This window comes from Pseudovirgaria hyperparasitica, assembly GCF_010093815.1.
Source record: "Pseudovirgaria hyperparasitica strain CBS 121739 unplaced genomic scaffold EJ05scaffold_14, whole genome shotgun sequence".
Classification (NCBI taxonomy): Eukaryota; Fungi; Ascomycota; class Dothideomycetes; order Acrospermales; family Acrospermaceae; genus Pseudovirgaria; species Pseudovirgaria hyperparasitica.
This window is the reverse complement of record NW_022985562.1, coordinates 676,015-701,641: the sequence shown is the minus strand read 5'-3', so window position 1 is coordinate 701,641 and position 25,627 is coordinate 676,015. Positions and strand designations below refer to the sequence as shown.

General features: G+C 50.8%; 10 protein-coding genes across 10 annotated transcripts; 5 read left to right on the top strand and 5 right to left on the bottom strand.

Annotated features, from left to right (window-relative positions):
* Nucleotides 1–316: 316 nt before the first annotated feature.
* On the bottom strand, nt 317–1,925 carry EJ05DRAFT_125462 (uncharacterized protein). Its single transcript, XM_033739101.1, has 2 exons — nt 1,503–1,925; nt 317–1,454 (listed from the first exon to the last, which is right to left on the bottom strand). The coding sequence occupies exons 1-2, from the start codon at nt 1,746–1,748 to the stop codon at nt 423–425; spliced, it is 1,278 nt and encodes a 425-aa protein (XP_033597640.1). The 5' UTR covers nt 1,749–1,925; the 3' UTR covers nt 317–422.
* A 793-nt stretch (nt 1,926–2,718) lies between these two features.
* Nucleotides 2,719–3,130, top strand: EJ05DRAFT_494207 (light chain 3; the record flags this gene model as incomplete). Its single annotated transcript, XM_033746179.1, has 2 exons — nt 2,719–3,041; nt 3,094–3,130. The coding sequence occupies 2 exons, from the start codon at nt 2,719–2,721 to the stop codon at nt 3,128–3,130; spliced, it is 360 nt and encodes a 119-aa protein (XP_033597639.1).
* Nucleotides 3,131–3,898: 768 nt separating this feature from the next.
* EJ05DRAFT_503492 (uncharacterized protein) lies at nt 3,899–4,142 on the top strand (the record flags this gene model as incomplete). The annotated part of the gene is made up of 2 exons (XM_033747430.1): nt 3,899–3,924; nt 3,977–4,142. The coding sequence occupies 2 exons, from the start codon at nt 3,899–3,901 to the stop codon at nt 4,140–4,142; spliced, it is 192 nt and encodes a 63-aa protein (XP_033597638.1).
* A 977-nt stretch (nt 4,143–5,119) lies between these two features.
* Nucleotides 5,120–7,547, top strand: EJ05DRAFT_442490 (uncharacterized protein; the record flags this gene model as incomplete). Its single annotated transcript, XM_033742040.1, has 4 exons — nt 5,120–5,206; nt 5,285–5,402; nt 5,451–6,165; nt 6,224–7,547. 4 exons carry the CDS (start codon nt 5,120–5,122, stop codon nt 7,545–7,547), a joined length of 2,244 nt encoding a protein of 747 aa, XP_033597637.1.
* Nucleotides 7,548–7,636: 89 nt separating this feature from the next.
* EJ05DRAFT_478982 (HAD-like protein) lies at nt 7,637–9,755 on the bottom strand. Its single transcript, XM_033744576.1, has 2 exons — nt 9,592–9,755; nt 7,637–9,538 (listed from the first exon to the last, which is right to left on the bottom strand). Exon 2 carries the CDS (start codon nt 9,536–9,538, stop codon nt 7,925–7,927), a length of 1,614 nt encoding a protein of 537 aa, XP_033597636.1. The 5' UTR covers nt 9,592–9,755; the 3' UTR covers nt 7,637–7,924.
* EJ05DRAFT_125418 (DUF947-domain-containing protein) lies at nt 9,582–11,037 on the top strand. Its single transcript, XM_033739100.1, has one exon. It carries the CDS (start codon nt 9,861–9,863, stop codon nt 10,911–10,913), a length of 1,053 nt encoding a protein of 350 aa, XP_033597635.1. The 5' UTR covers nt 9,582–9,860; the 3' UTR covers nt 10,914–11,037.
* A 2,820-nt stretch (nt 11,038–13,857) lies between these two features.
* Nucleotides 13,858–15,289, bottom strand: EJ05DRAFT_503488 (uncharacterized protein; the record flags this gene model as incomplete). The annotated part of the gene is made up of 2 exons (XM_033747429.1): nt 13,858–14,998; nt 15,081–15,289. 2 exons carry the CDS (start codon nt 15,287–15,289, stop codon nt 13,858–13,860), a joined length of 1,350 nt encoding a protein of 449 aa, XP_033597634.1.
* A 4,914-nt stretch (nt 15,290–20,203) lies between these two features.
* Nucleotides 20,204–21,197, bottom strand: EJ05DRAFT_503487 (uncharacterized protein; the record flags this gene model as incomplete). Its single annotated transcript, XM_033747428.1, has 2 exons — nt 20,204–21,068; nt 21,148–21,197. The coding sequence occupies 2 exons, from the start codon at nt 21,195–21,197 to the stop codon at nt 20,204–20,206; spliced, it is 915 nt and encodes a 304-aa protein (XP_033597633.1).
* A 962-nt stretch (nt 21,198–22,159) lies between these two features.
* Nucleotides 22,160–24,179, bottom strand: EJ05DRAFT_503486 (CLPTM1 domain protein; the record flags this gene model as incomplete). Its single annotated transcript, XM_033747427.1, has 2 exons — nt 22,160–24,067; nt 24,123–24,179. 2 exons carry the CDS (start codon nt 24,177–24,179, stop codon nt 22,160–22,162), a joined length of 1,965 nt encoding a protein of 654 aa, XP_033597632.1.
* Nucleotides 24,180–24,484: 305 nt separating this feature from the next.
* On the top strand, nt 24,485–25,530 carry EJ05DRAFT_540638 (lysine decarboxylase-like protein-like protein). Its single transcript, XM_033749613.1, has 2 exons — nt 24,485–24,791; nt 24,848–25,530. The coding sequence occupies exons 1-2, from the start codon at nt 24,703–24,705 to the stop codon at nt 25,452–25,454; spliced, it is 696 nt and encodes a 231-aa protein (XP_033597631.1). The 5' UTR covers nt 24,485–24,702; the 3' UTR covers nt 25,455–25,530.
* Nucleotides 25,531–25,627: the final 97 nt, after the last annotated feature.

Below are 25,627 nucleotides of genomic sequence, written 5' to 3'. Positions count from 1 at the left end.
TACCCACACAATCCCATTAGGTACAATTACTTTACTACGCTTTAGCGTCACAGATGGGTATAGACACAACAGACACAACAGGCACGATGCTTTCGTTTGCCCAATACACGCTGATGGTTTTTGCATTCACTGTCTGTATTTCGACTTTAGTGTCTCGCACATCCTCAGTCTTGGATCTCCTGCCTCTACCTGCCTCTACGTTCCACTGTGATATACTGGGATTATACGGAGCCGGCTTTGACTGGAAACAAAGGCTATTCTTGCTCATTTTCGATTTGCATGGCTAGAGCGTCCTATGTGTGTAGACCTGTCAAAGTTAATTGTGCGGGTCGGCACGATATTTACTGAGCTCGAATCTCCTATCTATACATCTTACATATATTGAGCTTTTGGAGTAATTACAGGCAGGGTATATAAACATTTCAGACCCACTCTTTCGGGGACTTCAGTATACTAAGGAGCCTCTCCTCTCGGCTTCCCTTTTCAGGCTCGTGCATGTACTGCCAGCGCGCTGTGAGCGGTAAACTCATCAAGATGCTCTCGATTCGCGCTCCGGGTGTCTCAAGGCCAAACTTTGTCCCTCGGTCATGAACAAGATTGAACTCCACGTATCGTCCGCGGCGTAATTGTTGCCAGGCTTTTTCATGCTCCGTATATGGCATGTCTTTCCGCTTTTCGATGATCGGTATGTACCCTGGCAGGAATGAACCAAGACAGTCTTGCGCAAAAGCGAATAACTGCTCCTGATCCTTCTCTTGTTCGTCAAGATCATCGAAGAAGATACCGCCTATACCACGAGACTCGCCGCCTCTATGTTTATTGTTGAAATACTCATCGCACCATTTCTTGAATCTTGGATAGTAGTTCTTGTCGTGTTTGTCGCATGCATCCTTAATCGTTTTGTGGAAATGTATAGCATCCTCATCGAAAAGATATGCAGGCGTCAAATCACAACCACCTCCGAACCACCACGCATTTGTCTTGCCATCTGGGCCAGCTGTTTCAAAATAACGATAGTTGAGATGCACCGTTGGTGCCATGGGATTGTGCGGATGGAGAACCATGCTGATACCGGCAGCAAAGAATTCCATGGACTCGACATCTGGGTCCAGTGCTGGGTGGTTTACACGCATTTTTGCTATTGCACCTCTTCCCAATGAGCCGTATACTACGGAAGTATTGACACCGGCCTTTTCAAAAACATTGCCGTCTTGCAGCACACAAGTAATACCACCACCACCCGCTGGTCGTTGCCATGTATCTTGGAGAAACTTTTTCCCATCCACCTTTTCGAGCTCTGCTACGATCTTTTGTTGGTTTTCTTTTATGAATGCTTCCATACGCAGGCGCATTGGTGAGCTATCGGTCACCCCTGATTCCCGTTTTGCGAGAGCATCTCGTTCGGCGATACTAGGGGCCTCCATCGCAGGGCTATTTCCAGGTATCAATGTAAGCTTCCGTGGGTTAGCAGTGATAACGTTCTGGCAAGACAAGGTACGCACGATGACACAGGCAGCAAGTCCTATCAGAGGCAAACTCAGAGCCGTCCCGGATGTTGACAAACCTGAGAATCCATGGAGCGCATGACCACTAGTAGGACCCATATGCTGCGATGAGTTCGAAAAAGGTCTTGTCCTTTGGCGTCCTGATCTAATGGAGGCTTTCGAGGTGCCATTCTTCGCCCTGATAGTAAGGGCCGGTAGCGACTTGAATAGCCGCACTGACGACATCGCGGTGAGATAGGACATGAAGAGGCACAATAGAAATGGGAATGTATCGTCAGGTCATTGTTGAAATAGTACAGGGATGTACGGACATCAACGTCGTTGCGAAGCTTCCAGTCAAGTGGGTACGGAAATGCTCTAGGTTGGGGAAAGCTACCTCCTAGGTGCCGGGCCCCGGGTTAGCCCCGAGGTCAACGGCTTGCCCGGATCCTGAATAGGCATTAAGGTAGGTATAGGCCACAAGCCATAATTCCGTACCTGCAGAAGGCCGTCTCGCAGGGCCCGAGATTGAAACGTCTTGATATCTTGACTCGTTAAGTCACCATCAGAGGTGGTGACCAGGCCTCGAGGTTCGCAGTTGAGGAGGGGCTCACTCATCTACGTCATCAGGTATATGTGAGAACAAATGTCACGAGCTGATTCCGGAGCCCAAAGTATTGCCGCAGGACAGGGCTCGGAACATGAAGCGTGAGAACACTGCAAAGAGTGACTATACCCGTTTGTGCCCTGTGAAGCGTCAAGCTGGACGGGCATGGCGCGCAGTTGCAATGGCGCGCAGTTGCGAAGGCGCTCAGCAGCCTAGGTGAGTCGAGTCATCAGTGCAGGTGCTCCTATTTACAAGACACTCGTCTGAGTAGAGTGAACAAGAAGGACGAGACCGCATGACTAGGATGGTTTGTGCGTCAAGTGTATAAATGGTCAGCGACCGCGTTCCTGTCTGACATTTCTGTCGCGCTTTTGTCACATTATTATCCGTTATAGCTCTGTCACCCGCAAAAGCTCCACAGCCTCCCTCTTAAGCCAAACCTGACGCAAGCGCCACCACTTCTAGCTCGCGCTGACCAGTCCACCGCCCACTTCACATCTCGCCCCGCCTCCGCAAGCTGCTGCCTTCACCGCACCCTTCCTCCTACATCTACCCACCGATACCCTATCTCAACCACTAACTATCACTCTCTACCGGAACTAGAAATCTACATACCTTTCCTTCAACATGCGATCAAAGTTCAAGGACGAGCATCCCTTCGAGAAGCGTAAGGCCGAAGCTGAGCGCATCCGCCAGAAGTACAACGACCGCATTCCGGTCATTTGCGAGAAGGTCGAGAAGTCTGACATTGCGACCATCGACAAGAAGAAATACCTCGTACCATCAGATCTCACAGTTGGACAGTTCGTCTACGTGATTCGCAAGCGCATCAAGCTCTCACCAGAGAAGGCCATCTTCATCTTCGTGGATGAAGTCTTACCACCCACAGCCGCACTCATGAGCAGCATATATGAGGAACATAAGGACGAAGATGGATTCCTCTACATCACGTACGTTCTTTTATCCACATGTTTTGCGTTACTAGCTAATATGGCATCATAGATACTCCGGCGAGAACACATTCGGCGAAGCTCTATAACCGCCTACCTCCCTTGCGAGCGGGCAACCTGTCGTGATTTGGGCGTTCGGACATATGAATATTGTTATCGGCCATAGCACAGAAACTGGGTATTAGGAGTGACGCACAGCTGCACTGAGGAACAGATGGCTATACGAACTAAACCCAAGTGTCCGTTGGAACGTCATGCGTCGCACTTGGAGGCCAGCGTTCCTGATGGGTTGGTCTTGATTACTTATGGTTACCTGGTCTCTTTATCGTTCATAATCTAAACTTGATTCCTCGACATGATTATTCATTAGAGATCTGTACGCTTAGTGACCCAGCCAACACCACAATAGCTTTTGCAGGGCTTGATTCCATCGATGACGCCTGCAGAAGTTTTTCAGGATGCTTCATAGTGTGTAAAGGTTTTATCTGGTAAATCTTTGCCGCTTTCTTGAGTTTGCTATTACTCCGTGTTGGACAGTCACCGAGGCAGTCCCGTGATACTAGGATCAGATGGTCAAATAGTCATATCGGTCAAGTGATATACTCAAGTGCTCTCGGAAGTCCTTCAGCATATTACTAAGATATGCTTAAGTTACTAATTCTAGTTTCACGTAGCATCTCTCACTTGGTAATAGAACGGTTTATTTGATGCCTGCTGCTGAGGATACTCATGAGCCAAATTAGGTCTAGTTCGATCGATACCTTCTTGAGTCTAGCTTACCTAATCCGTCGGCCTGAGAGCTCCATGTCCAGGCATGCACTCCATAGCGCATCTCTTAACTATATACCACAGGCACGATGGCATACAGGTATTTGATCTCAAAGTATGCTCGATCTCACTGGGTCCTTTATAAGCATAGTTCTAATCGCAAACAGGACCATAGACCCCATCTTTGCCGTCGGAGTCGGCGTCGGAGCGACATTGACAAGAATACGACGTGACGAAAAGGCCAACGAGCGCGAGTGGCCTGAAACTTGGGCAGTCTTCGAACGGAGATTGCGTCTGGCATTTGGGCAAGAGGAGAAGCAGTTGGAGCAATGATGCACGCCAAATTCCGACACGACGCCTGGTGAAATCTTTCGTATGGGGAGGCACGGAGTGCACAAGCGGCGGATCCCATCACAACCAGGCAACTGAGAAATACGACGGCTTCGAGAATACAGTCTACCACTCAGCAAATATCGAATTGCTTCACTCATCGATATCATCTTGCTGCAATGCCTTTATGGGCTCTTTCTGCGCTGTACAAGGCAAGCTTCCTAAGCAAGATTGATTTTCGAGTCGGCAAGCACTACTCCACCACTGAGGTTAAACGGAATCGTCCTTTGCAACATGGGCCATTGCAAAACTACAATATCCGTGTATTGCATACTCTATAGTCGATGAACTCAATATCGCGGCCTCTTCCCATGGTCCCTTCCGCCAATAGCCCGATAACTGACCGCGCCCAGACCCCGAACCGGTCAGGTCTGTATAGTAATGGCATCCAGCTCATTGGGCTACAGAAGGAGCACGTGATAGACGTATGATGCAAGTTGAACGTGTTGCGATGCTGCGGGCCTCACGCAGGAAGAACCGAGTCCTTCAGATGACCGAGCGACAGGATTACACTACAGCATATTACTATTAGCTATAGATAGCTATGCTCAACTATACATGCCTACAAACCTACTATGGTAGAAATCATCGCATATATTTGGAAACAATAGCTCGCCGTACCTTACCGCTGTAGCGCGACCGCACGACGATCATTCATCGTATTTATTAAATATTATGACTAAGCCAAAAGCTTGAAGCTTCTTCCATGATGAAGCTATCCGCGGACGCAAAATTGCAATCCGTATTCCCGACTCTCCCTCTCTCCTCGTCTCCTCCACTCAAGATTCATAGATTGTATGCGACGCGTCGCCAGACTTGCTACGGTCCCCTTCATCATCCTCCCGCCCCGCACCCCGCAATCTCTACCCCTCCTATCTCAGATTTTGGACAGAATAGTTGGTCGCAAGCTCAATGTCAGCATGGCGACTCAAGGCGCGTCCAGAAGTCCTATAGTAGACGAGAGTTTGCGACTGGTCAATACACTAGACAAGAGTCGAAGCCCATATGTGAGTAACGTCAAGAGCTGCAAAGTTACTCTCAGAGTAATTTCCTACATATCTTATGCTCACGATGTTCTTAAACAGGTTCGCGGACACATGCACAATCCTGTAGCATGGCAGATGTGGACTCCAGAAACACTAGCGCTAGCAAAGCAGACAAACCGCCTACTATTCGTGAGCATTGGATATGCGGCATGTCATTGTAAAGCATGCACGCGCCCATAGCCGCCTTTTTCTGACATCACTACAGGGTGCCATGTAATGGAGCGCGAGTCCTTTGAGAATCAGGAGGTTGCCAACATCCTAAATAGCTCGTTCATACCTGTCAAGATCGATCGCGAAGAGAGACCCGACATCGACCGCATATATATGAATTATGTTCAAGCTACGCAAGGATCAGGCGGATGGCCCTTGAATGTCTTTATTACACCGAATCTTGAACCCATCTTTGGCGGCACATACTTTCCTGGTCCAGGTTCAGCATCCCCTACCACTGGAAACGTCGGATTCCTAGACATTCTTGAGAAGATTGGTGACATATGGCGCAATCAGCAGCAGCGCTGTCTAGATTCGGCAAAAGAAATTACAGCCCAGCTCAAAGCATTTGCAGAGGAAGGAACCGTAAGTAGGACTGGAGGACCTGATGATGCAGCTGATGGTCTGGATCTTGAGCTGCTGGATGACTCCTATGAACACTACAAGAAGAAATATGACCAAATCCATGCTGGGTTCGGTGGAGCACCGAAGTTCCCCACGCCTGTCAATCTTTCCTTCCTCCTTCGACTCGGCCAGTTTCCACAGGCCGTGGAAGACGTCGTTGGTCCTGAAGACGTAAAGAAGGCACAAGAGATGGTCATTCGGACCATAAAGAACATGACTCGAGGCGGAATTCACGACCAGGTGGGAAATGGATTTGCGCGATACTCCGTAACACGAGACTGGAGCCTGCCACATTTCGAGAAGATGTATGTGCAAAGGCCTCACATTTTAAACACAGATTAGGAGCTAACGATACTTGTTCAGGCTGTACGACCAAGCTCAACTCCTGCCCGTATATCTTGACGCTTATATCTTGACTGAAGACCCCGAGCTCCTTAGTACTGTAATAGACATTGCAACCTATCTCACTACTCAACCAATGCATTCAACTACTGGAGGTTTTTTTTCTGCAGAAGATGCAGATTCCTTCTATAGACCAACAGACAAGGAAAAGCGAGAAGGTGCTTTCTATGTTTGGTCCCTCAAGGAATTTCGAGATATTCTCGGAGGCCGCGACGGCGATATTTGTGCTCGTTACTACAACGTTCAGGCAGATGGCAATGTGAGCCCCGAGCATGATGCTCACGATGAGCTCCTCAGCCAGAACGTCTTAGCAATTTCGTGCAGCCCGGAAACGCTGTCCAAGGAATTCGGCCTCTCCGTTGAAGACATCATCCAGACCATCAACACTGGCCGTGACAAACTACTCGCCCATCGAAACGCCGAACGCCCTCGTCCGGCCCTCGACGACAAGATCGTAGTCGCTTGGAATGGTCTCGCCATCGGCGCACTCGCTCGGACCGGCGCCGTTCTTCAACCTCTCGATGCCACCAAAGCATCCACATATCTAACCGCAGCAACATCCGCCGCCGCCTTCATTAAAAAAGAACTCTTCGACCCGTCCACCAGCACCATGAAGCGCGTGTACCGTGAAGGACCCGGCGACGCTCCCGCATTCGCTGACGACTACGCCTTTCTCATCTCCGGCCTACTCGATCTATACGAATCAACTTTTGACGACAGCCATCTCGCATGGGCGGATGTGCTGCAGCGCACGCAGTTGGATCACTTTTGGGACGACAAGAGCTTCGGATTCTACTCCACAGCCGCAAGTGCAACGGACTTGTTACTACGGCTCAAGGACGGGCTGGACAACGCGGAGCCGTCCACGAATGGCGTCAGCGCAACGAATCTGTATCGTTTGTCGTCGCTGCTGAATTCAGACAGGTATGCAACACTGGCGAGGCAGACGTGCGAGGCATTTGAGGCAGAGATCATGCAGCATCCGTTCTTGTTCTCGAGTATGATGCCGAGCATTGTGGCGGGCAAACTGGGCGTGCGGAGCGTGGTTGTGTGCGGAGAGGGTGCGGATGTAGATGACGTGGTGGCGAAGTGGAGGAATCGCGTCGGTGGCATTGGCAGTCTTGTGCGGTTGACAAAGGACAAGGGTCAGTGGTTGAGGGGGCAGAACGAGCTGCTCAAGCATATGGATCCGGAGAAGAAGAGAGTTATGGTGTGCGAAGCGGGTGCGTGTAGGGAGGATCTGGATCTTGGAGATCTAGAAAGAGTCGTGCGGGATTTGAGGTGATGTACTACGCGCATATGATGAATTGTTCATTAGGTGTCTAGGGGGGCTGGGTGGCATGGATGATATCCGTTAGGCATCGTAGAGGACCCTCATATTTACTATGCTGAATTTTGCTTCATTGAGTGTGTAGTATTTAATCGTTTGCCGCTCCATACCTAATGAGCTGAAATTCCCTCCTGTACGCTCGAAACATGTTCCTGGATCGGAACATACCTGTGAGCCAAGCTACTGATATGTGACGCACAGTATATGATACGCCTGAGTATATCAAAAAGAAGACGCCTTGCTTGACAGAATAATAGGGCCTAAAGTCCATGCCTTACGCCGACCCATGCAACATATTCTATCAATCCTACAAATGCACCGACAATAACAGATCATGAAGCCAAACTCTTATCCCATCTAAACGGTTGCTGCCGAATGCAGGAAGCAACGTTGTCGTAGTATCTTATCTCATCAAGATAGTCCATCAACTGTACCAGAAGAGTCTGGTCATGTTCTTTGGCTTGGCCATCCCACTCTGGTATCTCAATCAGATTATAGGGTTCAGCAGCTGACTTCAGCGCCGAGTCATCAATCAGGATCGTATTCGTAGCGTCCCAGCGTCCACCGTTGGGATGATCTGGGTGATATATCTTGCTAGACTTGAAGTCGAAGATCCATGTCAGATGCTTGTATACTTGCACGTTAGAATTGTAGTGCTGCTGAGACAAACGGAGCTGCTTCCGAGACCATTTTGCTTCTAGTTTGTCGCGCTGCTCGTCTGTGAAGGCCAACGTACACATTGTCTCCACGTTCTCGGGCTTCGAGCTCGACCATACCATGACGTGGAAATTCGCAAAGACAAATTCCATGAATTTATCTAAGCCTGGGCGCAATTTCGATCGACTAGCGTCACGGTTCGGTCGGAATACGAGTGTTCCGTTGAGATCGAATACCAGTAGCATCTTTCGCGCTTCTTGACATGGCTTGGCCTCGCCGTTGGCCAAGTTAAGATATTCGGCCGTAGGGACCGGCCTGGGAATGAGCTCGCGTTTTGGTGAGCTAAGGCGTTTGAATGCAGGAGCTCTTCCTTGCTCAGAACCTGTTGAGGAGAAGTTGCGTGCCTGGGTCGACCTAAGACCAGCCATACTATTGAAGTCCTGTGTTGGACCCGTGAAGAGATTTGAAGAGGCACTGCCCGGCATGCCAAACGTTGATGGCATAGGCGGCATAAATTCCATTATTGGTGGCGTCCACGTAGGCTGTCCATAAGGGGTCGCTTGGGGAACATTGTTCATAGATAACTGCTGTTGATTCCAGGGTATTTGAGGAGATGGCTGCCATTGTTGAGGGCTGGTGCCGGACGGTGGCTGTGGTTGAGGCACCACTGTTGTAGCATTTGCGCCTGTCAAGAACCTACTAGGATTATCATGATTCCGTCGAAGTCCTTGACGATGCATTCCCCCTCGATAGTCTGACGGTCCATTTTCCATGTTTGCCTTCTGTGAAAGCTTCGCTCTGTTGGCTTCAATAGCAAGTCGTCCTTTCTCTTTTCGTTCACTCTTTGTGAGCTTCTTCTTCTTGATCTTCGCGCTGGAATCGTTTCCTTTTGCAGCCTCTCTTTCAGAACGTTGAGCAATGGGTCTTGCAGCTTTAGCGGCTTTGGGTTTCCGCTTCTTTCGCTTTGGCTGTTGTAATCTTCCGATATTGTTATCTTGGATCTCTGTGTCCCCGAGGGATGGCTTGTCCTGCAGTTCACTATCTCTACTTATACCGACCTGGGTTTGTTTCACTTTGCAATTTTCTTGCTGAGGTTTCAGATCTAGGTCTAGAGCTGAAAGTAAAGTGTCTCCAATAAATTCCGCGTCATTCGTCGAACACTGAGATATTGGTGATACCGGCGCGGCCTCGGAATGTGCGGGCCTGAGCTCTGGTTGGTTAATGGGTATGTCCGTGTTCAAGAGACCGGTAGGATCTTTTGAATTAAGCAGGTTCTTTGACCTGGTCATCTTTGGTGTCGTTAGTGAGTGGCGCCTTGAGTCTGCCTTGAGCAGGAAGTTACCGGTGAACAGTAGTGGCGCGCGACATGAAGCGTGACGCGGATTGGCGGCGCGATCTGCGGGCGGAGTGACCTACACCAGGTCCGTATGATAACAGGCAACATCTACCTGTTTAATACGCTCGAACACCACATACAGAACAAAGGTCAGATTCACTGTTGTTTCAATGTTGCGCCCTGATCCGAGGATTCGCCGCGGCGCCAACTTTTCAGGTGGGGAAAACTTGTAGATTGCATGAGCTACCTAGATAGGCGAAATAACCAAGAACATCATGGTTCTCTCCAAGAAACTCAGCCGCTCAATTAAGCCTCGCACGGCTGAGGAATACGACAGTGATCCGCACTCATCAGAGCTCGATGTGTCATCACCCTCCATCCTAGATACCGGAGAAGACAGAGAGGGTAGCTTCTCCGCATCTGAGGCAGGAAGCGACTTGACTAACACGGAAGAGGAAGATGAGGACAATGCTGGACAAGATGACGAAGCGGATGAAGACGCTCAAGAACGGCTGAGCAAGGTTTCTTTCGGCTCTCTGGCGAAAGCTCAGGCTGCTCTATTTAAGGATCAGCAGAGCAGTCGTAAACGTAAGAGGGGTGCGGAGTCATCGGGGCAACAAGAGGACAAGCTATTGGCACTACGGAAGAGACTTCTCGAGCTTAAGTCGATGAAATCAGGGAAAGAGCTTCAGCCACTGCAGGTATCAGCGAAGCAACGAAGGCGCAAGGACGAGCCTGACACCTCGGACGACTCGCAAGATTCTGACGATGAGGATGAGGATGGGAATGACGATCCACGAAAGCGATCATCTAAACACGCACCAGCGATTCAATCGAGCAAGAAGCCTGTCACACGGAGGCGTACCGTTCTAGAGACTCACAAACGCGTTTCTCGAGATCCGCGCTTCGACCCACTCTCCGGACCGCCAAAGAGTAGTGATTCTCTTTCCCGAAAGTACGCATTTCTCAAAGATTATCGTGCAGACGAAATCGCTGAGCTCAAGAACGCACAGAAGAAAAGCAAGGATGCCACATATAAGGAGGACCTGAAGAAACAGATCACATCTATGGAGAATCGCGCTAAAGCACAAGCGGCCAAGGACAAAGAACAGGAGGTCAAGCGTGAACACCGCAAGAAAGAAAAGGAAGCGATTGAGCACGGCAAGAAGCCATTCTACCTCAAGCGTTCCGAGATTAAGCAGCAAGCCCTCGTTGAGAAGTACAACAGCATGAACGCCAAGTCGCGGGACAAGTTGATGCAAAGACGACGAAAGAAGCTTGCCGGCAAGGAGAAGAAACAGATGCCACGAGCCCGACGAACAATGTAAATTTCATCGACAGGCACACATGTTTTACCAATTACACGCTGTTGGATGGCCTCGATGGGGCCAGAATACATGACAGACACTACTACTCTGACGACGATGACGATGATAATCCCAATATGATTGCGTGCCCATATGGCACTGCTGTAGATCATAATCTTGCATCCGCAAGCAATGTAGCAAACCCTTACCATACACACATATACCAGAGCCGCAAGCGCTACATGATATCACGGGCATCAACCCAGGAATGAATATATGCCGCGCCCCCCCAGTCTCGCCTACCCTCGACGTCGTCGAATCGCCCGCGACGCCCCGTGCGTATCAGCTACATACGTACATAATACATCCATATTGCCCGCAACCGAGCACAAGCAAGAGCCAGCAAGCGTTAGCGAGACCCTGCATATATGATTATCGCCTCAACCTGGGACTTATCCTCACATTTACCCTGCCTGGCTTGAACCCCCTTGATACCACCAGCCTATACAAAACCCACATATACACACACCCATAACGTTATCAGTCATATGAACAGATACGACCACCTCCCCCCCCTCGTTCGTTTGCGACAAAAAAACGAAATATCTGAAACACACGACGTTTGTTCTGAAACAAACTGACTGGGGGCAGCAGCGGCTGCAGCAGGGGGGGCATAAATACCTACTACCTACTTACCTACCAAACAACCCCTCCTCCTCCTCCAACCCAACCCCAAACGTCGCTTATCCACCACCCCTCCTTCCTTCCCTTTCCCTGCTTCATTCATTCATTCGCTCCAAGCGGATTCCCATCCATGCGTGCTTGTTCAACAACGGTGGTCGGATCAGGTGCCCAATCTTTCAAAACAATGACCCCCGCTCAGCTTCCCCTGATGATCGCGAAACCGTCTTTACCTGGATATCTATATCTACCAAGTCGAGTGGGGACTTGCTAAGTTTGCTTTGTTAATGTTTTGCGATTCGGTGAAATGTGTGTGTGTGTGTGTGTATTTGAAAAAGAAACATCCATCCATGATGCGGGGTCGCCGGTTCGTTTCGTCTAGCATATATATACCCACCCACCCCAGGAAAAGAAGAAGAAGAAATTACATTTGTGATACAACAAGACACGGCTTCTCTATATATCCCGTGCGGATGAAGTGTGGTATGGTATTTTCTGATTAGCCAAGAGAAAGCACCCCACTTCATCATGATTCTACAAACCCGTCCAACTATTCATCCATTTGAAATCAAACCGTACTAGTGATTCGAGAGGGAGAAATACACGAAACATACGATCCTTCCTTTCTCGCCGACACTCAGGACCCTTCTTTCAGTCAACATGCATAAACAGATACAAAGACAGACAGACAGACACATAAAAAACAAACAGAAGCCCCGAGATCCAGCGGTGATGAGGAGGAGGAGGAGGGGTAAACACGAAGACGATGAAACGCCGTCTCGTGAACAATCCTCCCTCCTCTTCGATGTGTGATTGGATTGTGGCTGTTTCGCAGTTGATTCATGAGGGGTCCCCCAGGGATTCACAATACGAGACATACAAACACACACAAACAATCCACGTATACATACGTCCCGTCTGAGATCCCCGTCCCTTTCCTTAATTACCCTTTCCAGCGAACTGACCGACCCAGGCTGGACTTTGACAGACGAAGGCGAGTCAGGGTATGATGTCACATGAGTGAGCAATGATGCATGTATCATGTATCATGTACAGTATCATGTACACTATACGTAGGTACGTATAGTGGGCGGAAAAATGGATATATATCACGAGTCAGTCCTACAAGCGATTTAAGGCGCGAGAGTAATTAAAGAGAATGATTTTTCGATTGAAAAGCTTTGGGGAATAACAGTTGCTGCCGATATTTTGTTTTTTCTGTCTCTCCCGTCGTGATTGTTGTTCCCCCTTCCAAAACCGCCCGCGCCCCCCGGTGCGCCGTAGTTTACAACTGCGTACTTTTACGGGTGGGATGCATGCTAATCATGAGGCCGACCGCAGCAAGTACGAGGTCGACGCGCCTCGACCTGACAGCACGACGCTGAAGCGCCTGGAGATATCACCCTATTATATGGTCCATGCTTCGTGTAAATAAAGATCGGACTTTCCTTGCATTGCGAAATCCTAGCATGCAATCAGTACTCGTCTAGACAAGTCACCTAACCACCCAACCTCCAACTAGATTTTCCCTCCTGCTCCTGTTCCTGCTTCTGCTCCTGCTCCCACAGGTCGTGAAGCCCGCGTGTCTACTACTGCTGGGTTTGTTGCGCTTCTAATCTGGAAGCTTTTCTTCTCATTCAAACACATAGCACAGGTGGTGAAGCTTAAATCCACCCCAAATGTGTGAATCGAGTGAAGTAACGGGACCCAGTAATGAAGCACCCCGAGCCGCCTGCGCGGCAAATCTTGCAAGGGACTCATATCCAAATATGGCAAGTGGAACGGTGGCAGGTATCTTGAACGAGCAATTGACGCGTGACCAACACCGAAACAGCCGTTCCAAGAGAGTGGTGCGTGTATTGCTGTGCCACACCCACGCCGCACACTGAGTCAGAAGAGCGCTAATCGGACCAAATAGAGTAACAAGATGAAGACGCAAAACAACCTTTAAACCAAGCAGATGAGATGGGACTCGAAAGGGATGCTTTTGGAGTGCCGTTTACCGATCATCCAAAATTTTAGACAATACATATAAGGGTATAAGCCAGCGGTCTGGAAGCGGGAAAATGTCAAAACAGTATTGAGATGCGCAGTGACGTAAATTAAAAACCATGTCGCCTCAAGACACCAGCCAAAGTCCTCGTAGTCAATACTGCCACCAAGTCGTTCACCTTTGCGTCTCGTGAACGTAACAGGGAGGCATGAAAGCCTCCCGTAAGGGCTGCATAAGAGTAGCACTAACCCTAACAGGATATATGTATGCGACCGATTGGCAGGCCATGATTCATGAGTGCATCAGATCCCACGCACGAGCGCAAAGCTGAATGAATTCTTCTTTCTTCTTGCGTTGCGTCTCTGGAGAGTCGCGGCCTTCGCCGAATGGTCCAGATCTTCGCGGTTCGGCTTGACGGCCAAGTGGTGGAGATCCAGCGTCACGTTCGTACTCATCGCGGCCTCGTCGTCTTGCACTGCTAGTGCGATGTAATTCTGAAGAAGGAACTGCGCCGGGATGATAATTAGCGCTTCCGTGCTGAGGCATCGGGGAGGGTGGCGTGGGAGGCTGGTGACCACCGTAGTGCACGATCTTGGGCATGAGATCTTCTCGACCTCCCGATAGGGATGCAACGGCTTCTTCGGCGGATTTGTACTCACGTGGTCGGCTGGTGGGAGGAGGCTGTTGGGATTGTTGCTGGCTTGGAGGGAAACCAGGAGAAGGTAAAGGCGGTTGGTTGTTGGAGTTTGAGGAATGGCCAGGGCTGTGGTTGGAGTGGCGGCCGATGCCTTCGGCGGCAAAGACGTCTGAAATGGGAGGTAAACGGTTACTGGTCTGCGTAGCTGGGACGTGGTGGATATGTGAGGTGTGAGACAAGCTTGAAGGAGCATTGGCAACTTGTCTAGGCATGGGCTGACCTGGCTGAGGACGCAGGCCAGTAAACGTCTGGTGAAGAGGCGCCGATTGGATGACACGCTCATTCGCAAATTGCTGGTGCGATGGTGCATTGATTGATAGACCTGGGGGTGGGCCTTTGCGTCTGGATGTCCCTGGTGTCTTTGCAGCAGACCTGAAAGAGTTGTAATCTTGCCTGGAGCCCTCGGCAGGATCTGCAGGTGTCTTTCCGGCATTCTTCTGCCGTGCCTCAATAATCTTTCTCTGATTTTCTCGCACATCAATGCTACGCTGCAGCTGTTCTCTCATACTAGGATCTTGCGTGTGAAAACCTGGAGAGAGACATGCAAGGCCGACATCCTGTATAGCAAGCCCAGCACTCTCTTTCGCAGTCATAGGACCCCTGGCAGTCAATGTAGTCTGGCCAATTGGACCGTTATTGGCTAGTTCGAGGCGACGAGGACGATGACGGCCGGTCGGAATTTCGGGGGAGGTGGGTTCTTTCTTTACCGAGATCTTGGCTGGTGGAGCGCGAAGCCTACGGGATCTTCTGTGAGCAGCTGAACGGGGTGAAGGTTGAGAAGAGTAAGAATCAGAAGGATGTAAAGTAATAGACATACGAATTCGGGGAGCGCCTAGGCTCCATCCCTCTTTGTGACGCGCCATCACTGGAGTGTGGAGAGTTATGGGCGCTCGTCTGAGAGGGTTTTGAAGGAGTGGTAGCAGGATGGAGCGGAGCTATGGTACTATATGATCTCGATGTCTCTGTAGTAGACGATGATGAGGTGTGAGCAGCAGTGCTGGGCGGGGCAGCAACGGCGGTGGACATTGTGTTTCGAAAATGTTTGAGGGAGCGATGCTACACTATATGCTATGTCGTGGAAGCGTTTGAGGGTAATGAAGGCGCAACGCAGGACTTTCAGGTCGTCAATGGATGTGTAAATGCCAGGCTTAGGGGGGCTGGTGGAACGACAATTCGCCAACAGAGCAAACTGGTGACTGAAAAGGTGGAATTCCGTATTATAGATGGCAGAGACACAGCGAGTCTGTACAGACTTGTAGTGTAGAAGTGAGATGCGAACAGAGCGAAGATGGAAAGTGGTTGCGGGATAAACGAGGCACGGACGACGGTGAAGAGAGTATGACAGGCTTCAGGGAGCCCAGGATGAAGAAGAAGACGATGAAGATTAACGGAAGCAGGCGACAACGATGTTGTCGACGAACAGACCGGCCTGGGGGTGTGAGATGAAGCGTGAAGCAGTTGAAGGTAAAGGACAATTTAGAGGCTTTTTGGAGTCTCGGGGTCTTTTTGGGGGGGAACGAGGGAAGGGAAGCCTGGTAGGGAAGGGGGGGGAAGGGGGGTGGTGCCTGTCCTGTTGCAGCAGCGCTGGCTTTAGGGTCCCAGTGTGAGGAGTGCCAGGAGTGCCAGGAGTAGCCAGGAGTAGCCAGGAGTAGCCAGGTCTGCCCCCAAGTCCCAGTCCCAGTCCCAGTCCCAGTCCCAGTCCCAGTCCCAGTCCCAGTCCCAGTCCCAGTCCCCAGTCCACACTCTTCACCACAAAGGAAAAGGCCCTCACTTTTACAACTCCCCCCCCCTGGCTCGCCTTCTATCGCAAAGGCTGACCGTTCCATTCTATCCAGTATCCAGACAGCGAATCAGCTGCCAACAGAGCCCGCTCCTTTCTAGGCGCGACACTGGTTTGTATCAAATGCGCCCTCCCAATCGTCCAACGGTCGAGACCGACCTGGCCACTTCTCTCACCCTTCTGCTGCCAATGTCTCGAGCTAAGAACTAATATGTAGTGGCTATCCTGTACTGTGGCTATGCCAGAGCCAGCTCCTCTGCCTTCTGGGAGTGTGTGTGTCTTACCGTTTGCCCATCTATAATCGGACGCATCATTCGCTCGTCATGCGTTGCTGCACCAATATTCATGTCATGGACCGAGCTACAGTGGGGTCGTCGAGACAGACATCGACAGGGGCCAAAGTAAAATGCTAAGGAAAAGGATAAAAAAAGGGATCAGGATAGGCAAACCCAAAACGAACGGCAACGGCTGGGATGAGCAGAGAGAGATTGGCACCAAGACGGCGACCAGGCCTGCGAAGTTGTGCGACAGCCGAAGCTGATGCTGATGCTGATGACACACTTTGGCTGCATCATGCTTGTAGCCAATCCCCAATCCCAAATCGCCTCAGCTACGATCTTCAACGCTCAAATGCTGCTGCCCTTCGGCAAGAAACAACAACGGGGCCGTCAGTCATGCACACAGCGCACTCTGGCCGTTGCTCTTCTGTCGCAGCATGCTGTTTCGGATACCAACATGTTGTCTGCGTCGTCACTGATGCCGCATGCCAAATTACCCGTAGTACATCCGACACACTGCTTGCCGCGATATGTTTCTGCGGGCTTTCTTACAGATGTTGTATGTATGTATGTGTTAGATAAATGTCTTATCCGTGCTGATTATTTACTGGCTCGAGGAGATTGCTTCCCTGGAGACAATTATGAGAAACAAGACAAGAAGACAAGACGGGTCGGGACTATAATATTGGTGGAGGACTACCTTAACCTAACGATGCACCGGCCTTGCCCTGCCGTCGCCCCAATAAATGTCGCGGCCAATAATACATCAGCACAGGAAACCCAAAGTGGCCCTGAATGTTTCACTTGACTGACAATGGCATTGCTCCCGCCAGTTTGACATTTGTCGCTGCTCATATACATAACAGAAGTCAGAGAAGTTGAAAAGTCGGATCAGGAGAGGCTTGACAACCCCCTCTTCCGTAACAGTAGCATCGGCATAGTTGAGGGCTACTGACGGTCATCAGGTATCATCATATCATGGGTAGATGGTTATCGAGGCTTTGTGCGCTACGGACCACCACCAGGTCCACAGCAGTCATGTTCGGACAATATAAAAAGCGTGTGGATCCACCTATATTGCCATAGCGCGGACGCAAATACCGCAAATTCAAGAACCTTTCTGGGAATAGATACAAATTACATCCTTAGGTTTGTGTTGCTGTCTCTCTGCAAGGGTTACACGGTATTGATTCGTTGTCTAGCAGCCAGCGCTTGCTTCTTCGATTGCAATGTTGCACACTTCCCTGGGTGTAATAACCAACAAAGACAACATCCCTTGATACGGTTCCGCGCAGAATGTTTATCATTTGTTGTTATTGCCAGTCGTATCAATAAACTAGTCACCATCCATGTGGACGACGCGCTTGTGATTTCTTTAAGCAACCAATATCAGACTGGCTCAATATAATCTTATTGCTTTCTCGCATCACGGCTTTTCAGGTCGCTAAGCTGCGATACGCTCGATGATTCTCTTCGCGCCCTATACCACTAATTAATTACACTACATGCTGATGATGGCTGCTGGTAGGTCGTCCAGCCGCCATTCCCCAAGCAAGGCGTGACGGGTCTTGCATGCGTTTGCCCTACCCGCGCGCAATCGTCCACTGCATTCACCAACACGGCACAGTTTAATCACCTTTTCCTATTCAGGATAACACATTCATCGGTCGTCCAGTCGCTCAAAAAACCTGGCCACTGTTTGCGTGGATGCATCCTGTTTAGATGCATGTTCCATGTCTCAATTCTCGAACATTGCCTCATCATTTCTAGCCTCTCTTGTAGGGAGCAGTCTACACTCTCTACCCATGCATGCTTCTTGCTCCTGCTCCTGGCCCGGGCTCTGCAGAGTTCATTCGTGTCTCGTAAGCCTGGACGCTATATATACGATTCTGTACACTTTATTAGCTGATTGTAGTCGTAGCTTTTCCCTCATCAAGGATGTACGATCATGTAATATAACCTCACCAGGCCTCGGCAGCTCCCGTCCGCCATATCGGCACCGTCGATCCAGCCAGCCTGGCCTCAACAGTAGGAGCACTGTAGAAAGTGAGCACATTCCGAAGCCTCAAACCTGCCAGCATCCGTATTAGCATGCAGTGTGCGCAATTGTCATCGGGCTCGACAGGGCATGTCACATGGGATACAGTCCATCCATTGCCACATAAAGACGCTTCTTCCCAACAACGTCGCGCAAAGTCCTAGTCAGCGACGAGAAACACGACTCCCCGCATTGCCCATTTTGAGCTCAACATCCACCCCCTCGGATCAAGAAACCCATCTCGATCGGCACTCCTACCCGATAAAGCTCGCTCGAAAACTTGACGAGCTGCATCAACACTCCCTCGGACTCTCTTCTCACCTCCATCACAAATGATTTTTTGGGGATTCGATCGCACTTCTCGTCCCGTACGAACGAATGCTGCCAACGGCACAACTGCCTAATGCGTAGTCATCCTGCCGACTTTTTCTATCGTGACGTTCGTCTGTCTGTCTTGATTCGTGGATTGAACGGCTTCCGTGGTGTGCCCTACCTCACCTATCTTGCTACCTGCATCGGACTCACCAGGCTCTCGTAAACTGTACGGTAACGATCGACAGCGTGAACTGCAAGTGGAGTTTCTTACACTGGCTACTCAGCACCGCAGCCGATGGATGCATATTCCGTTGACAGTGATGGTATATGCAAGTCATGCGTTTTGAGCTGCGTCTACCTGACTCTGCCATACTCGAGACTAGTCAGTATGGGCCGATTAGGTATGGGAATTATCAGCCAGGATACTGACGCAGTTTAACATTGACTGCCCTTTTCAGAAGCGCTGAGTACCGGGGTTATATGACGTTCTGGGACTTTGCTGGTGGCGGCAACATACGCTTTTGGATTTGGCGCCCCAGGCCAGCCAGCCCCATTCCTTGTCTCTACACAATACACAGCGGGTTACCAAAGTGTTGGGAAAAGTAGACAAGGAGTCTTTATATCTTATTGCTTCCCAGGGTTCCCAAGATTCTATTGAATGCAGCCTGCCCACGCACGCTTGGCCTGATGCGAGCCATGCGATTGTGGGGAAGTCAACCACATTGCTGAGGGGAATGTGCTAGCTGGCGCATGCACATCTAATTTGTGATTTGAACACAAAGTTGCATAGCTTCTTCTCCAGGGCTCTTCTTAATATGTCAAATCAGCCCTGTACGTTTGTGTACGGGTCTATCCAAAGCTAAAAACGTGACTTGGATTTACACGTTCGTGGGTTGTCTCATCTTTCTATCCTTTTCTGTCTTGCTGGTCATCCTTTTCGTACCATTTTATTCCTTTCCTCTCCTTGTCGACAATCCATCTTCGCAAGTTTTCGCGCTGACTGTCATGTCGCTTCCCACTCGCTTCTTCTTATGCGTATCAAGCCCATTAGTCGAAGTCACCTACGTCATTCTCAGTTGAAATGAGCAGATGCTGAATATATGCGAGTCCTTCCCGTCTCGGGCACGTCTGTCTGGTTATACCCAATCTTGAAGCTGTGTATCACCTTGCACGGCAGCGATGCCATACTCCCGCACAGAAGCAGCAGCACAATAAAGGGGCTAGATAACTAGCTGTGTTACTGCCACGTCCCTAGTATGCCAACCGCATTGGCCTGCACTACTCAAGGTTACTGTCAACTTTCCACTAATTAGCCTGCGTGAAATCGGCTCCCAAACATGTTTAAGCGAGAAAGTCGAAGTAGGTGGTTTGCATTATGGGAAAGTATGAGCTACGAAGACGAATTACAAAGATTGAGAGAGGAACACACATGGTTACAACAACACATACCAAATACTTTTTTAAAAAAGAAAACCAGCGACCGCGCCAGAATTACCCCCAAAAAATCAAGCAGCAGCACAAAGATTTTTTTACTCGGCATGTCCATTCACAAGTCCATTTGGCAATTCCTTGTTCAAAGCCTTCATATTGAACGCTTGCCCGTCTTCATCCTCCGCTTTCTCCTCCTCCTCCTGCTCCTCCTCCTCATTCTCCTCCTTGTTCTCCTCCTTCTTGAGCTCCTTCTCCTCTTTCTCCTGCTCCTTCTCCCCCTTCACGACCCCACCATCCCCCCTCCTCAAATCCGGCACATCCACCCCCTTAACCCCCCACCCCCGAACACACAAAAGCACCTCAACCCCCAACCCCCCATCCCTCCTCAACGCCCTCTCCCAATGCCCCGGCAGCCCGCCCACCTCCCCAAGCGCCAGCCCCCTCGCCACACACCCAACCACAAACCCCCTCATCGCATCCCCCGGCTCCGTACCCGCACACACATACTGCACCCGCCGCAAGCTCGGATACGTCCCGTTATCCGCATACCACGACCGCACGGCCTCGAGGGCTTGCACGGTGAGCGTCGGCATGCCCCATTTAGTGCCCATGAGGTAGAGGTCGAAGAGCGGGGTTAGGTCGGATTCGCTGCGTGGGTGCGGGATTGTGGCGCTGTAGAGCCAGGATGTGAGGGTTTGGAAGGCGGTGGTGTCGTCGGTGGGGAGGTAGAGGGTTTTTGTTGTTGAGGGGGGTGGGGAGGGGGGTTTGTCTTGGTCGTGGGTTGTGCTTGATGGGGTTTGAGAGCGAGGGGATTTGGAGGGTGTGGATGTGGAGGTGCGCTTGTGTGAGGTGTAGAAGGCGCGGCGGAAGAAGAGGGAGCGCGCGCAGAGGAGTTTCTCGTGTAGGATCCAGTGGGTTGAGAGGGGCCCGACGTAGATGTCGACCAGGTCGTGAGTTAGCAGTCTGTTTTGGGGTTAGTTTTGTTGGGCTGGATTTATGCTGCTGTGGATTGACAGAGGGACAGAGGGAGTGGGATACATACTCGTTCAGCGGCCGATCCGCCATCTTCGTGATCTCGGACAGAGACGCCATCGTAGCGGATAACTAACTAGGACGCAGATTCGAGGAATCAAGGAATCGGGATTTCGAAAGCTTTCGATGGGATAGCCGACACACTGCTCCTCGGAAGAAGCCTGACGCAGCAAGAAGAAGTGTGTAGAGCCTGACGACAACTCACAGCACCTTAACACTCGACGCAGGAAGATCAAAAATCAACACACGAGCACACACACGATCAATGTGGCGCACGCATACCCTCATATATCAATCACCGGAACACAGCGAGTGAGCGATGCAAGTATGACGACACACATACCATCTCTTCTTCTTCTTCCCCCTGCCTGCCTGCCTGCCTGCCTACCTGCCACTCTCCGACCGACCAGGATCCATGCCCCCAATTCCCTGCTTTGCACGACTACGACTCTGTCATGCCTATGCCTATGCGTGTCCTATGCGTAGCTGTCTATATGTATGTATGTATCCACACGGGCTGCGGCTGCGGCTGGGCTCGTCTTGTCTCACCCCGAAAATGTGCGTGTCAGCGGTACGACAGTCTTGCTTGATATGAAAAACAGGGAATGAGATGCGTCGTCATAAGACAGGGGGGACGTAATATATCGGGGTGGCGGCGCTGGGTTTACCGACCAATCAGCGAGGGACTTGATCCTGGGCTGTGGCTGTTGGAGCTGGTGAGCTGGAGCGGAGAAGGACCTCGAGGATCGAGACGGGATGTCGAGGGTGGATACTTGCAGGATTCTCGACAGGCTGCGCGGATAGAGAGATCGCGATGCGTGGTCATGAATGAGTAAGTGTGCTGCGTTGGCGTGCCCGGTTCTCTTCATACGTTGTGTATAGAGCGATTGCACGCCTGGACAGAAATGGAATATCACATTCCTTCTCTATGATATACAAATTATCTTTTCTTCAGTCTCTAGATCCGAATTACTGCCCAGATACTGCGTCGCATGTCTATTCCCATTCCCCACTCATGTCCCTCACTTGCGCCGCTTTGCATCCCCCTTCGCCTTGCCCGTGGCCACAGCCTCGCCCTCGCGCATACTGCTAACCTCCCCCTTGATCTCCGTCGTGCTGTCCGCATTCGGGCTCGCAACAAGCGGTTTTGCCGCCTTCTTCTCCTCCTCGTCCTCCTCATCACCACCCTGCCCAAACTCGTTGACGCGCGTATAATCAACCTTGTACTTCCACGATTGGTACAAGTACACAAAGAAGATGACGTCGTCGCGGAGTGTCGCGAGGCGGTGCAGCGTCGGCATTTTGATGGTAAAAGCAAACAGGTCGTCGATGAAGGTGTTGAGAAACTTGTACGTCATGGCGCGGGCGGGCATGTGCGCAACGGACTTGAGGCGGTAGTTGATGTACAGCGAGGGCACCATCATGAGGAAGCCGTACGCATAGACGCTGCCAACGAGGGTGGCGATGATGAACGAGTACCATGACTTGTGCGTGTCGTAGACGAGCGAGTAGCCAGCGTAGGCGAGAAGGAGTGGAACGGCGATGATGTAGAGATATTTGAATGCGATTTCATCGTATTCTTGCGTCTTCTTCTCCGTCTCGGAGAGCTTGTGCTTGTTTTCGAAGACAATCGAGTAGGGGATAAGGCTGTCTGGTGTTGGGCGTATTCGGACATTGACGGTCTTTGTGATCTTCCAGGCTTCGATGGCAATGCCCATACCTTGACCGAACAAGATCATCCAGGAGGTGTTCTCATTATTGTCCATGAGGTACAAGAAAATAACAGTTTGCATGAATACATTGGCGAGAATGGTTCTGAAGGATGTACCAACATTGTCTTTCTTGTTGCGCCAATGTGACACGTCACTCTTGAATGCAAGCATCTCAAAAATCATGTGGAAGATACTGACGATACCCGTTGTAGCCAGGAGATAGATGTTACTGTCAAGCAGGATGCGCTTGAACTCCTCAAACTCGGAACCGTCTCCAGTAGCAGGAGTCTGGCCGGCCGCAGACTTCGCCTGGGTCTGCTTCATGCCAGCATCGATAGAGGCCATGATTGAAAAGATCCAGTTACGCTGGTTTTGAAGGTCAATGTGAAGCGGAAGAGTCGTCACGGTAGAATTAAGCTCGGTCATATGGTCGCGCAACTGCCAGAAAGTATTGACAAACAGAATTGGGTAATACCATCCGTTCTGCCCACTGGCATCCCGCTGACCGGACCTCTCCTGTTGAATGAATCCTCGGACGGCGGGGTGCATTGCTGTGAATGACTGAGTGCCTGAGTCTGGAATAAAGGACATGGTGAAGTTGGGGTGATAGTATGAAGCATATGTCGGTGGTGCAGTCTTTTCTTCGGGGGTCTCTTCGGAGGTCTCATTACTGCCAGACAGCAGGCTGCGAGTCTTCCTGACCTTTTTCTTTGGCAGCATCTGTGTCAGGGGCCAGACAAAATTGTATGCATTCGCGAAGCTATAGTCTGCGGCCGAGGGATCGAGAGGCGAGCCAGACTTTGCAATGTAGAAGTGCGCGAAGAGAGTACCATTATTCTGAACCTCCTTGGGCACGTCAAAGGTAGTATCGAGAGTACGCGTATCACTGTAGTTGCCGTATCCAAATTCTCTCTCTTGCATGATCAAGGACCCTCTCGGCATGTTCTTCAACGGGGTCATGACAATCGACGGGGAGATGTATATGTCGATATCGAGCGGTATTCCAGCCTGCCATATCGGCGTGATCATATTCGGTATAGGGCTGTAATTGTCAAGACGCTGCTCCAGCGGGCGGTCTTCCCATGTCGTGATGGCACCAGGCTTTGCACCTGGTGTAGCCGGAGCAGTGGTCGTCTGGCCTCCGCCTCCGACGAAGTATCTTATACCGAGCTGGATGAGGAGAAAGATGCCGATATTCCTGATGATCCCTTGGTACCACTGTCACCGCACAGTTAGTAAACATTCTTCCCGATTCGGGCTATTAGCAACGTACGCTCCCACCCTCCTCACGCTGCGCACCCGCTTGCTGCTGCTGCTGCTGTGGCGGCATCGTGCAGTATTAGGAGATCGTCTAGAAAAGGAACGAAAAGAACGCAGCGAATATGGTCAACGAAAGGTGAAGAACAGCCGGGTTGTGGAAAGAAGATCCAAGAATGCAGATCTAGCAGGGCTTGGCTGGCTGGAAATCCGGAAACACGCCAATGCGAGCACGCCAGCGCGCCCGCGATGTTGCGCCGGCCCAGAGCGCCTGGTGGCTGTGGCACTTCTGATTGGTGCCAGCGAGCTCAATCGAGTATGCCGTCATGTACAGTAGCCTCACGAGAGCGAGAGCGAGCTTGCGTTTCTGTAATGACTCGTTCTATTGAATGTTTGCGGATCGCTCATTGACTGATGCCCTGTTCGCCCTTGTTACCATGGACAACAGATCCTTTGTGTGAATTCGCTGCTTTCACCATCCCCTAGCTAGTGACTTGAACCAACATTGACTTAAATCCCCCATCGTAGAACCAAATCCTCTAATTGAACATCTTTCCTTCTTCTCCAATACATCTCGCTACTGTAACACATCCAAAATGAACGAGCCTACCGCCCATGGCCATCAGTCTCTCTCCGAGCACCTGAACGGCACCAAAACCAACACCAGACCCGTTGTCTGCGTTTTGTGAGCCCTTCCCCCCCCCCCCCTCAGCCGCTATACGATCCCTAACCAAAACATAGCTGTGGCGCCAGCGACGGCACGACGGATGTCCATCTCAAAGCCGCCGAAGAGCTGGCTCACAAACTCCACGACGCTAATGCAAAGCTCGTCTACGGCGGCGGCAACACAGGCATCATGGGTATGGTTGCCCGCACCCTCGTCTCGCTCTCCGGCCCCGACAGTGTGCACGGTGTCATCCCCCACGAACTTGTCAAGCACGAGATGAAGAGGTCGAAGGGGGGCTTGGACGAGAATGTGGTGGGCCGAGTAACGAAAGTCAACTCTATGCATGAGCGCAAGGATATGATGGCCAAGGAGGTGGTTGCCGGAGGACCAGGCAGTGGATTTGTTGCGCTGAGCGGTGGGTTCGGGACCTTGGAGGAGCTGGCGGAAGTCACCACTTGGAACCAGTTGGGCATTCATGACCGACCTGTTGTGGTTTTCAATGTAGACGGTTACTGGGATGGACTGTTTCAGTGGCTGAGGACTGCGGTCAAGGCAGGCTTTGTGAATGAGGATAGTGCTCCGATCATGGCTGAGGCGAAGACTGCGGATGAGGCCATGAAGGCTCTACAGGGCTATGTATCTGCCAAGGGAAGGTTCGATCTTGACTGGGAGAAGAAATAAGACTGTGTTTCGTTGAATTTCATAAAGACAGATAGACACCCAGGCTGGTAATAGACTCATACACACTTGATCCAAGCTCAAAGAACTCTACTAAGATCGGTATTATGGCTCACAAAACAACCTTTGACCCTTGAGCCAGTCTTTGCTGTCATGTTATGGGTTCGCCATCAAAC